General features: G+C 34.2%; 2 protein-coding genes across 2 annotated transcripts in view; one reads left to right on the top strand and one right to left on the bottom strand.

Moving 5' to 3' along the window:
- Window positions 1-13,640, bottom strand: part of LOC124215723 (uncharacterized) — a 114,195-nt gene that overhangs the window by 68,690 nt on the left and 31,865 nt on the right. Inside the window, exon 2 of the mRNA XM_046619443.2 lies at window positions 4,227-4,270. The gene's annotated coding sequence lies outside the window, so the exon portion shown is untranslated. The remainder of the gene's footprint in view (window positions 1-4,226; window positions 4,271-13,640) is intronic.
- The window catches only part of Ror (tyrosine-protein kinase transmembrane receptor Ror), a 130,766-nt gene that overhangs the window by 90,018 nt on the left and 27,108 nt on the right, over window positions 1-13,640 (top strand). Inside the window, exon 2 of the mRNA XM_046619436.2 lies at window positions 7,927-8,020. Within this exon, the coding sequence (XP_046475392.1) occupies window positions 7,927-8,020 (94 nt within the window). The remainder of the gene's footprint in view (window positions 1-7,926; window positions 8,021-13,640) is intronic.

Raw genomic sequence — 13,640 nt, 5'->3', positions numbered from 1 at the left:
AAATGATATACGATAAGAGCGCACGAAGAACCGAAGTATATTCCACGTAAAACAGACATTTGCAGCCACGTTAAGAGTTGATATTAGCACCATGTAAGATAATGGTACTGTAATGGTTGTACCATTGACTGTTAGTTAAAAAGAAACGTCAGTTGGGTATTCAAGGGTTCTCGAGATTACTGATTTCAAAAATGGGACCTGATCCGAGAAATTTTCTATATTCAAAATGGCGGATCTAATATCAGCGAACATCGTCAACTTTCATGTACACACTCCGCCATTTTAAATTTAAAAATTCCGAGGTTGGATTTATTTTCAGCGACCCCGAAAACCCCCCGATTATAAAATTTCAAGCGAATCGAATAACTTTTTACATTCCCAATCAGCCATATTGGATTCGCTATTTTGGTTTCTTAAAACCATCTTAAAACGTCGATATTGAACATCTGTATTCAAGGGGCTTCAAGTTCCGAACACCTTGTTAAAAATTCATTATCAAGTGGTTGAACAACTATCCGTAAATCATGAAAAAAAAAAAAACCTGACCAACAAAACTGACTCTAGTTGATGAGAAACGGCGTTAAAAGTCATTCCATCCATCGATCCGTCCGTCTTTGAACGAAGTAGAGGAACGATTCAACGCGAGAAGCTGGCAAGAGGGTAATGGATAAAAAGAGATAGAGGATCGAAGTCAAAGCAGCAAGCTACAGGGTTGTGAATTACCATGAGAATGCATGCGCTCGTCAAAATGTCAGAGATGTCAAAACTGCGTTTCGAGATGGTGTTGCGCACGCCGGAGGAGGAGGAGGAGGAGGATGATGGGTTCAGGTTTGAAAATCGTTTGGCGATGCGTGGTTTAAAACGGGTCGAAGAAGGACCCACCGCCGTCCAAAAATACATCTCATAATGGTTTCATTCTCGCATCCAAAGCAGCTGTAAGGCTAAGCGAATTCGGAGACTGAGTTGAGGGTGGAGGTGGAGGTGGAGGTTCAAAGGTCGAGTAAGGTTCTCATTTTCGACGTTTCAACGTCACGATCCCTCAGCCTTATGCGTGTACTGGGTGTCCCATTTTTTTTGGGAAAATATACTCAAATATGTCGAAAACTAAGCATTAGATTGAAATATGTTTCGGCTTATCGGACGAGCATCCCAGTTTTTGGGTCCGGGGGACTCTGCTGGGACCAATTTTTGTCTTTCAAATGGAACCTCATATTTCTTATAGCATTTTGTTTATATCTCATTGAAAAGTGAGTCAGTTTTACTCCTAGTCGGTTTTTTTGTTTTCGTCTTTCGAACAGGCCCAAAATCTGATCAAGTGCTACAATAAGCAGAATTTGAACAAACAACGCAAACAAGCACCAAAACACTTCTAAATGTTGAACAGTTCGGGGTTCACCGTAGAACAAGTTCTTTTTTTGAATTCTACCCAAATATTCACATATTGCCACTATTTTCACGAGAAAACTTCGAATAATGTTTTGGACTTGTTCGAAGACGAAAAGTAAAAAATAATTTGGAGTAAAACTTGCTCGCTTGTCAATGAGAAATAAGAAAATACGATAAAACAATATGAGATTTCGTTTGAAAAACAAAAGACCCAAAAATTGAGATCCTCATCCGATGAGCCCCCCTTTCATATATAAAATTTTTACGCGAAAAAATTATTCAACTTAACACACAGTTTTCGATGTATCTAAGCATATTTTTTAAAAGAGGATACCCTGTATATCATATTTAATATATATATATATATATATATATGTGTGTGTATGTAATATACAGAGAAGTCTATTCAAGGATCGTGTAAATAAGTTGTATTATTTTTTCAAATTAACCATCCGACGAACCTATGTCATATATAATGTGAAATTAAAAAAAACTTGAGTAACAAAAACACTTTTATAATATCCCCTTCGGTTGAAAGGTCGATGAAACAATTAACCCCATCCATCCTGACTGACAAGATGACATATTGGAATTTAGCCGCGCGAAAACTAGGAACTTTTTTGCACCTTGGATTAAAGATATTTCTTATACGATGTGTAAAAAACAAAATGCAAATTGAAAAGTGTAAGAGAGAGAGAGAGAGAGGTCTTCAGGTCACGATCGGTCTTGATTAACCATTTCAGTCCAACATTTCTCGACTCAATATTTTAGCCTGAATTTTGTTACCCGAGGGTTTTTGGTGTCGCCTATCACGAATCTGAACTCTGAATTTGATAATTTCAAAATCCAAGACGGCGGATCAATATGGCGGATGTAAAATCGAAGGAACTATAAAAATTCGACGATCCTAGCCGAAACTTGTTACTCGGGGGTTTTTGGGGGTTACACGAAGTAACAAAAAATCATTTACAATTCCAAAAAAACCGTGACAATTAAGGCTGGGACACGAAAATTTTTAATGTGGGAAGCCGAGAATCTCACTGTTACTAAACGGGTTAAAGGTGATAAATTGTTTTCTCTGCTCATCGTCTTTTACTACGATCAAATCTATACAAGTTACGCACACAACGACTTAAAATTTATCCCGCTTTGAATGTGGCAATCGGCTATCCAGTCTTGTTTATTATTGCTATACCTTCGTATACCTACATCCGTTAAAACACGTCCGATATCAATCGTAATTTATGAAAATAAAAATAAAAAACAAAGCCAGTCTTATACCTAAATCGTAACCATATTGTACCTACATTATACATTTACATTTACATAAGCTGAGAACGAATGTAACAGTATAATAAATATATAGGTATAATACACATATACTCGAATTACATGCGCGTTATAGGTACCGTATAATAAACAACAAAAATTGATCGCAGCTGGTTCAATTTCAATAGAGAAAAATCACAAGGCAATAATCCCATGAATATTTATAGCGCGAGGAAGAAGAGAAAAATGAATCGCTGAATAGAAGATTATTACACACGAGACAGCAGCAACTACATTTTTTGTTTTCACATACCTTACGCCTGTGATAATATTTAATAGTTGATAACAAAACGACGATTACCGTTTAATGAAAATGTGAAAAGATACGAATGTTTAACTTTTAAAAACTAAACGAATCTATAAATAAACGAATAAGGAAAATAAAACATTATTGTATTAATAACGCATCTACATCTATCACCGCTACCACGTTATAAATTGTTACATTAAACGTATCTTCGATGTTAACTAACAAATAACAATGTTAATAATAAATACCAAATCGCGTTATATCGTGATTTTATTTTTATTCGTTTCTTTGTGCCTGTAAATAAATATGTTCGACGATATTCAAAAAAAAAAAACGGGGCATCGCGTTACGACCGATTTATACGCGCGTACCGCTTCGTAAAAGAAAACCAAAAACTTGAGAAAACAATAAAAAAGAAAAAGAAAGGAAAAGAAAAGAAAAAAAAAAAAACACAATTCAAAGAATGAAAATAAAATGTAAATTATTCAAAAGTATGTGTTACACCTTCGTTATTATTAATACTATCGAAGATGCGAAGAGCTGATGTTCAATTCAACGTATGGTAATCTATTCGGCATGACGCGGACGTTGATACCGGTGTTTTAAATAATCTCAATTCGTCCCGTCCGACGAGCACGGCGCGTATATGATATTACACGTATACGCCTATACGTGGCAACTGTGGATACATAACGAAATGAATGTCGTATACATCGAAAACCACACGCCGTCTGTACGAGGAGTATGAACGGTAGGTTCGAAGTAAAGAAAAAAAAAAATAAATAAATAAATAAAAAAAACGTTCACATTTTTTCAAAGTTATACAAAGTGTAAAGGCAAATTTTTCCCACGTGTTGAAAATTGGAAATTTATCGGATGACGTTTGGTGCGAAGAAAAAAACGAAATAAAAACAAGGGGCAGGAAGAGACCGAAGTAGAATAAAGCACGAAAAGTACAGGAATAATATTCAAGAGAAGTGAGTTCGCTGACTGAAATGGAGGATTAGCGATATAAAGTAACAATAACGAATGGCGCTAAATTACTGCAAGATCCTGACAAAGATTTCCCCTTTGAAAAATATCGTAATGGTATAATTTATATATTTACTATAATGCAATGCTAAAGTGATAACGATGCGTACAATATCATTATTTAATATGTGTATACATAACGAGCCGTTTAAAGTTTTACGATAATAATAATAACAACAACAACAATAGTAACAACGACGAAGATAATAATATACACGAATCAACTCACCAGGCCGTTTTCCCGGTGAAATAGAATCTGGTATTCCGGCAAGCCTGAAAAAGAGGGAAAAAATATTTCATCAAAATTCTGTGCAAGGATATTGACAAAAAAATTCATCGTCGATTAAAATATTGTCAAGAAGTTTGATCAAAGTATCGAATTATACAATAAATTTTTGTGGATCTAATAAATCGATGTAACATATTGATTGAGATTTGTATTTCATTAGACAGGATTTATTAAGAAATAAAATGTATTAGATCGGGTATAAAAAAATAAATAAATAAAGAGACGGGCGCGTAAACGGATCAACATTTAATGAGATGCGAGAAGATACGACGAGTAACTTGAGAACGAATGAATGAACGAACGAATTAATGAATGAATGAGTAAGCGGATGAACGTATGAATAAACGAAAGCGGTTTTTTGCATGTGTCAGGCGGACACAATGCGTGCAGACAGGAAGGAAAACGAGTGACAAGAATAGCGAACTTGCACGCCATGCGGTCTGAAAATTTCGCGATTCAAATATACATACTGTATATACTCGACTACATACTGTAGATAAATTGTAGATAGGCGCCATTATCAGCAGCCGCAGTCGGCGTTGAAATAAGTGAAACTCGATTATTTCACGGCAAAGCGTTTTCCGTTTCTAAAAACGTTTGCAAGTTCTTGGAGACAAAAAAAAAATACAGCAAGATGAAAAACAAAAAATACATACAAGTGCGATAATATCCAATTTTTCAAATAATCAAACATTTCACTTTCACTAGAATTGAAAAATGTAGAAAGTCGAAATATGGAGAAGTACAAAAATCGAAAAGTCAGAACGTAAAATGCCAAAATTTAGAATCGACTGAATTCGTCTCGATAATATGGAATCGTATAGATTGTATTGTAAATTTTGCTGTTCTATGTTTTGTTGCATAGTTTTGTATTTGGATTTTCTAAGTTTTGACAATTCTACGAATTAGATTTTCACATCTTGGAAAACTCGATATTTTGTTTCTTCTAAAAACTTTGAAACGCGTACGTAAATCGAGATGAGCAAATATTCAGCAATCTTGTCAAAAAAAAAAATTCGACGATAAAACCAAAAGGGCGTAACCCCTTTTTTTATTTCCGTTCACAAAAGTTCTAAAAACTGCCAAAACGCACAAAGAATTGAAATTAATAAAATTAGACGGTGATGATGTCCAATTTTCTGAACGCCGATTATCCAAATTATCGTCAATTATCGGAATGATAAAAATAACAATAATAATTCTCACGCGATAATCGTAGTAGATTATTTTTTTTCAATTTTTCCACAGTACCAAAAGTTCGTGTCATCTGGCAGCCCGTGCGACCTTTTTATTTTACTTGTTGAATTTATACTCGACTCCAAAATGGTTTTAAAAAAAAAATTTTTTAAAATAGGTCATAGGTTTTACGGTTGAATTCGTAGCAGAAGGTCGTAGACTTAAGGTGTCGTTTACAACCTTATGCCATTCGACACGCGGTCACGTATGAGAGAGAGAAAGGAAGAAGGAAAAAAAAATGAAATAAAAGAAACGACTACGCGGGGCAAAAAGCTTTACGTCTAACTGAATTCGAAATGAAAGCGGGGCTGCGTATGAAAAAATTGCAAAAGCTTGCAGAGTGAGAAAATGAATGAAAAGTCAACGGAACGGTAAAGGACATACATACACACACATATATATGTATATATACGTATATATATACCGCATTTGGCGAAAATATGAAAAGGTTGGTTGGATCCTTTCTTTCATTTATCACACTTGCACCTGCAACGACAGCTTGCAAAATCCCTGAAAGCTTTTCCCCCGCATGCAATATTACATTACCAAATCTGTCGCGAAATCCGCTCTCTGCATATAAAAGGTTATATATATATAGTCTATACATATATATACGTGTGTGTGTGTGTATTAGTATATTGGTATATTAATACACTGAACATGTGTAGGAATATAAAACGCAGATGTGCCCGACAAGATAGTACGCTGGATAAAATCGGGTATAAGTGAGATGAGAAAATCTATGAAAAACCCATATAAACTTTCATATTTCTAAATTGTTATATCGTGAAGACGATATTAGTAAGGAAGAAAAATTTGCTTTCCTATCATACGTGTGGAGAGAACACCATGCGAATCCAACCGAAGTCTGGACCTCACCATTTTTCGATTATCTTCAAAAAATTTTCTGCAATTGTCCAAAATCTGAAAGATTACTCGGAATTTTTTCACATTTTTTATTCAGTTGGTTAATTGTTTATGAATATTTTACGTGATTTTTTTTAAATTATCTAAATATTCTTATCCAAAAATTTCAAGATCAGGTTAATTTATTTTTCTATTACCTCTAATTTTTTTTCAACCAACCAAGATATTGTTCAAACGGTGTGAAAATTCTCAAAACTTTTATTTTTCACTTGGAACATTTCTAGATCGGTTTCAATAAAAAGTTGAGAATTTTCATACCGTTTAATCAATGTTTCAGTTAACCAAAAAAATTGAAAGTGCTGAAAAAACAGTGAGAAAAAATCGGCCCATCATGAACCCGGTTTTGAAATATTTCGAATATAAAATACAGTTTCTCAATACAATTTTTTGAGTAAAATTAAAAAAGGTTCTTTTCAAAACCACTCAAAGAATTTATAAATAATTGAGCACTTGAATAAAAAAATCTGAAAAAAACACAGGGTACTGTTTCAGAGTTGCGACAATTGCAAGACAAATTTTAAACAATATCAGAATTCTCAATATCATGGAATATCATGAAATTCGCCATATATAGAGATGATTGATTAAGCTCAAACACGTATATAATGTATGATTCAGTATTTGAAACGGAAGAACAATTTTATACATAATGTATTGTACGGTTTCAAGTGATTATCATCTTATACGATGATCGGGATTTGTATAATTATATACGTATTAAGTATATGGATGTATACATCATTAGGTCCAACATCGCGTCTCATTAATTAATTTTCGGTCACCTTTCTCATTTAAATCGTTAACAGCATCTTAATTTATGTATACATATATACTGACGTGTGTATTTATAAATAGATATATTATAATAACTCGCTCGTCACGTAACGCGTTGTTTCTCGCTTGTCAAATTAATTATAGGTGTAAATTATATATTCCTGTACATATAACACCATATATATATATACATGAAAGTAAAGTGATCGTTATAAAGTAACTCCTTAATTAATGTCAACGTTGACATTTTACCACCTGCACTTAAAAATCGATATATGTGTATAATACATGTAAATACTGTAGTTATATACATAATATTAGTCGATAATTTATCATCTTTCGATACATAATTATACCTGTAAGAGGTGAAAAATAAAAAAAAAATAAAAAGATTATGTTACACGAAATGCGTGTATCACGTGACATGAAAACTTGTCAAGAAGAAGAAATAAAAAAAATCTATATATGACGTGAATAGATATTATCACGTGTGTACACAAGTTTTATAAAAAGTTAATAAAAATTGCTCTCGCGTTGTTCGTACCTATACATATATATATATATACATATTTGTCGTATAATAATGTACGTCACACTCGTTAAAGAAAAAGAAAACTCGAAATCTTGCATTCTCGTATCGTATACGTAATGACGAACAAAGCAGTGTGCAAATAACAAGATATTTCTTCCCCTATAATTTCAGGCGGTAACATGGACGCCGAAGACCTGGATCCGGGTGTCCAGGATTACGTAACCGACGAGGATTACAACGACGTTTTCGACGCAACGACAAACGGGTAAGAAAAAGAAAAACAAGTATTGCGGTAAAAAAAAAAAAAAAAAAAAAAAAAAAAGAAACAAACACAAAATGAAACATATCTCGTCGTACGATATTTTTAGTTTTTCGAAATTGTGACGTTGAAAACAATTTCATTTTTTCTTTTTTCCTCATATTTCGGAAATCATTGGTATTTCACGCATTTTGCAGCATGTTTTTTAACTTTTGCACGCGTTGAAACTACAACGTGAGAAAGTCAATATTCGACACCATAGTTTCGGTTCAGAGAAAATACGTGTTTTTTGTTCCTCCCCCTTAATTTTTCGCCACCCTCGGGGGCGCAGCGGCAGCGTTTCCCACAAGTAATTAGTTTACAGTATGAAGTAGAAGAGGGCGAGGATACGAAGGAGGAACAGAGAGTATAGGAGAGGAGAGGAGAGGAGAGGAGAGACCCCTGAAATATTGAATATAGGCCCGAGTGCCGAAGCCTCCTCCACCTTACTCCGCAACGCGATTTCCGTACGACCTTTGAAATTGCCTCGAATTTAGATTTCACACCCATGCGCGATGTACAACATTTGACGAAAGTGGCAAACATTTCCTCAATTTAAATATTTCACATTCGCGCAATTATGGAAATAAATGCAACACCGTCAAACTAATCGCGAACCGCGTTGTATTCGTAATTTCGTACAATCGAGGGATGTGTTTCATCGATCAGCGGTACAAGAGGGTAAAAAAAAAAAAAAGAAACATAAAAAAAAAAAACAACAAAACGCAATCACCGAAATCGCAAATCGTGAGAAAAAATTAAAATTTTTCCACGTCGTAGAAATAAAAAAAGAAACAAGTGTCCACGGACGGAAAAAACACTGTTCGAAATTAATCACGTCGACGAGGGACGAAAAGGGATAGAAAAATGAAAATCGAGCGTAACTTTTCAGAACGTTTGTACGTTGCGAACCTATCGCCGGATTACATTGGATTTCGAATATGTATATACATCGAGCCAATAACGGATGCTCTCCGCACTTCCTTATTAAGCCCCGAAGCGATGCGGCGTCTATTCGCCCCTTCGGTTACGCGTTATAACATTTCAAACATACATACGGCTGCATGTATAACATGTACACATCGGTCTGTATGTACGCATAGAGCAGGATGTTTTGGGAGAAAAAAAAAAAACATTTACATTTTCCACCATTGAACCCCCATAAAAAGTTTGTTCGGGTCAAAAGAAAGATTTTGAGAAAAAAAGAGCGTTTTACGTTACGCGGAAGATCGCGATCGGTTGATTTTTCAACTTTATAAATTTTTTTTCTTTTTTTTCTGAAACACAAGGGAGGACAAACTTCCTTCCAATTTTGTTCAAAATGTGCGCGAAGGGTGAAAAAAAAAAACAAAAAAATGTGCACCCAGAGTTTCTATACCTAAAAAATAGATCGTACCGGAAGAAGTGGAAGGAAAAACGAGAAAAACCAAAAAACTCCCGAGTTTTCTCTGAATGTTGTTTCTTTTTTTGTTTTTATTTTCAAAAAATTCAAGCCTTACAGATTACATTGTGTATTATTCATATTAAAGAATTACAGCGTACTGTACGAATTATTTACGCAGTATGATAATCGCAATTCGGATCGGCCATTGACTGGATGTGTTTTCAACGGTTAAAAAAAATTTAACGTTAAAATTTAGATAAAATCAGTTGTCGTGAAGAGGAGGAAAACAAAAAAAAAAAAAACAGGGCTGCACTTAATTTAGACAGAAAAATATTGTTTAATGAAACGTGTTTCCGGTTATCTCTGTATACGCGTTACTTTTCCTTTTGTTTTTTTTTTTTTTTTATTCCATGTGTAAATTATTGTCAGTCGCGTTACCTTTTCCATTGACTTTTTAACAAGCAATTTTCACGCCCCGCCTCGAATAAGTCACTTTGATGAATTTCACCGGTCATTACGACCTCGCCCAGTATGTAAAACATGCCTGTACACGATATCTGACATTCATATCCGATGCTTAATACGAACCGTTACATAACCCGATACGTATATATGGGGCATTCCACGGTTAATTCAACTAGGACCTGAACTTGACTCTCTTAAATTTGGTCCAAGATTTTTTATATCGTTGCTCCAAATGTGCAAAGCATTCCAATATTGTTTCATATTTTTTTTTTTAGTCTTTTCATTTCTCTACATAGATGAGAAAAAAAAAACACGAAACAAATACAAAGTTGAATTAAAATATACATTTTCAATCACGATATAGAAAAAAATGCAATTCATTTGTTAATTAACATCGATAAAATTGATCAAAATTCATTTTCGTCAACGTTCTTCCGTGACAGATGGGGGAGAAAAAAGAAGAGCAATAAAAATAAATAAATAAATAAATAAATAAATAAATAAACAAGCAGGCACCGACATGGAAATTCGAGAAATACTTGTACATACCGAATACATAACCTTTTTACGTATTCAGAATAGGTACATCGGACTCTTTTACGTGACACTGCCTTAATTTCGTATTCTTCAATTCGTTTTATTTTCCCTTCCCTTTCCAATTCACCCTGCTTTTATTTTCTTTTTTTTTTTTTATTTTCCTTCCAAATACGATCGTAGTCAACTCCTCTGATAAATACATTATATATATTATACGTACAACCGATAGACATTTTTTAACAATTTCTCTCTCTCTCTCTCTTTCTTTTCAATTCCTCTTATTTTTTTCACCCTCTCCAACTAACAACAACAACAACAATAATAATAATAATAATAATTCCACGATCATTCGATTTCATTGCGCGCCCTCACCAGCGACCCTCTTATTTTCCTCTTATCTTTTCACTCCCCCCCCCTTCACTTTTCCTTCCCGTTTTTCACATTCTCCTTTCTTTTCTTTTTTCCCCCCTCCCTCTCACCTTCACCTCCTTAACCCGTGGGCCCCTATAATATATATGTATATACAATATACATACATATATACGTATACAGAGGGGAATTACTGTATGCTATATGCATTATTTATGGAGTACCTACAAATGCCTAATCTACGTCTCAGACAGTATTTCCCTCCCCCCTCTCTCGTCTCACCCTCACCCCTTAAAACGTACGCCTCTCTCACTCCTGCTGTCAGATTATTTAAAACAAGTTGAAAGGAGCCGCTCTCCCCTTTTCTCCCTTTTTTCTCCCTTTTCTCACTTTGCTCACTTGCTTGAAGAGGTGTGCAGGTGTTACGAGACACTTGCCTGTATAAGGTATATAATAATAGACACCGTTAATGATACACAAGTAAAACGTTGTACACATGTATACACTTTCGTTGACAAAGATAAGCGAGTGAAAAAAAAAAATTATCTCACTTTACAAAAGAGAACGACTCTCGAAATTTCCGTTAACTTTGCACCCTTAATTAATTATTTATTACTATTATTATTATCATCATCTACACCCTCTAACGTTTAGAAATTCATTTTTTTATCTGTTCGATGGGGAACGTGTTACTAAACAATATTATCAAGAAGTAGGAATATTTAAAGATATAACTCGATGATTGTTGTTGTTCTTGTTATTATTTATCTCATTATAATTGTATGACACTAACGATGTAAAATATGGCTGGACAGTCGCGTGATAATTCCGAAAACGTGCTCGAAATCGCTCGAGGAAAATTCTGCTACTTCTCAGGGCTTGAATGTTGATATTGTTATTATTATTATTACTATTATTACCGTCATAATTATCATTGGGTATTATACATTATTTTATTACACATTATTGGGTATTATATATTATTTTGTCAACTAAAACGTTGTTCAAACGGTTTGAAAATTCTTGAAAAATTCTGGAAAATTCCCCAAATTATCCGATTATTAATCCTGTATATTACCCATCATAAACACAAGCCTTGAGTGTAAAATCTTTCAAAGTCGACGCTAGTTTAATACCGTATTACGTATCGTGATACGTATAACACGATGTATCCAATAGACTATCTACCAACCCTGTCAGCCCCAGGGAAAACGATCGCTAAAAGTAATGGTGAAAGGAGAAAATGAGAAGGGTAAGAACTACGGTAGTGGAGTATAAAGTGCGCCGGAGGATCGGATAATTTGAATAATTGAGCGTTGACGTTTGCGTTAAATTTCCTCGTGCACAAATACACGCGTAGATAACCATGCGGGGTGAATGATATACAACTGTACATACATGCATATGGAGCATTCCATGAAATCTCGATCAAGATTTTACATCGATGTCTCAGATTGAGTTTATGATTTTTTTCTATAAAAGTATACGATGAAAAACGCGCAATGCAATTAATTTTCACAATCTTTCGACCCAGGGTATCTCAAGTACGATTGAAAAACTTTGAAAATTCAGAAAAACCTTTAGAAGACGGTGATTTCACAACTTCAAGAGATCAATAAGAATAATGAAAAAATATCAAATTATCATCGTTCGATTGCATTTTTGACGATAACGATGAACGCTAAAAATAGGTGTAAAAATTTTCTTTTTTCATACCTCACAAGATAGTTCTGATTTTTTTCAGATTTTAGACAGTGGATTTTCTCGGTATCGAGTTTTTTAAACCATGCTTCAGATAAGCTGGGCAACGAAAAATTCTGAAAATAATTGCGATTCGAGTTTTTCGTCATCAACTTTCATACGAACAAAAAAATTATAAATCCAGTCTGAGACAACGACGTACAGTATCTTGATCGAGCTGTCATGGAATGCCCCATATACATATATACGTATACATACCTATATAAATATGTTAAGTATAGGCTGCGAAACGCGACTTTACATACCTGCAGCTATATTATTATACGATGCATGTACGTATCATGTATTGTACGAAGTATCGTAACGCGTGCATAACAAGGTATACAAGATATTATGACACATCCGTGTGTGTGTGTGTGCGCGTGCTGTACATAACCTAGAGATATGTCTTAAAAAACCGACGGACAAGTATCGTTAATAACAGACTCGTATTATCGGCGAGCTTGCGAATCAACCGTTAAAATTGACCCTCAATCTCGAACGTTGCGGGTCGTTCAAGAATCGATATCGATCTCGTTGAGTCCCGTTTGACGAAATAAAGATCGAACAATATTGCTCCTTAATTTCACACGCTGATAATGCAACATTTGTTGCTTTATTTTTTTATAATACGTCACCACGTCAATTCGACCAAGATCTGAACCCTAATCGCGTGGATTTCGTCCGCGATTTTTTATATCGTTGTTACAGCTCGAAAAAGCATTACAGTTTTTTTTTTTGCGGACTTTGATAATGATTGCGACGTTTTTTAAAATTATGGACAACTGCGTAAAAATAATTTTTTCAACTCGTTTTGATCTTGTTTTTTAATTATCTGGATCCTACAAATCTTTCCCAATACAACAACAATCTGTGAATATTAATTAAAATTGTAAATTGAAAAATCAAAATAACCAAAAGAAATTGATTATGAAGTTTGAATTTTTCTTTGGAATTTCAATTCAAGTTCACAGATGTATCGTATCAGAGAATACATACCGAACCCTATATCTTCAAAATCAAAGTCAAAATTACTAGAAAAAATTGATTAATCGGTTGAAAAGTTGTTGAAAAAAAAATCAAACGCTGGTT

Source organism: Neodiprion pinetum, chromosome 3 (assembly GCF_021155775.2).
Source record: "Neodiprion pinetum isolate iyNeoPine1 chromosome 3, iyNeoPine1.2, whole genome shotgun sequence".
In the NCBI taxonomy this organism is placed as follows: domain Eukaryota; kingdom Metazoa; phylum Arthropoda; class Insecta; order Hymenoptera; family Diprionidae; genus Neodiprion; species Neodiprion pinetum.
Note: the sequence above shows the minus strand (reverse complement) of the source record. Positions and strands in the feature narration are given on the sequence as shown.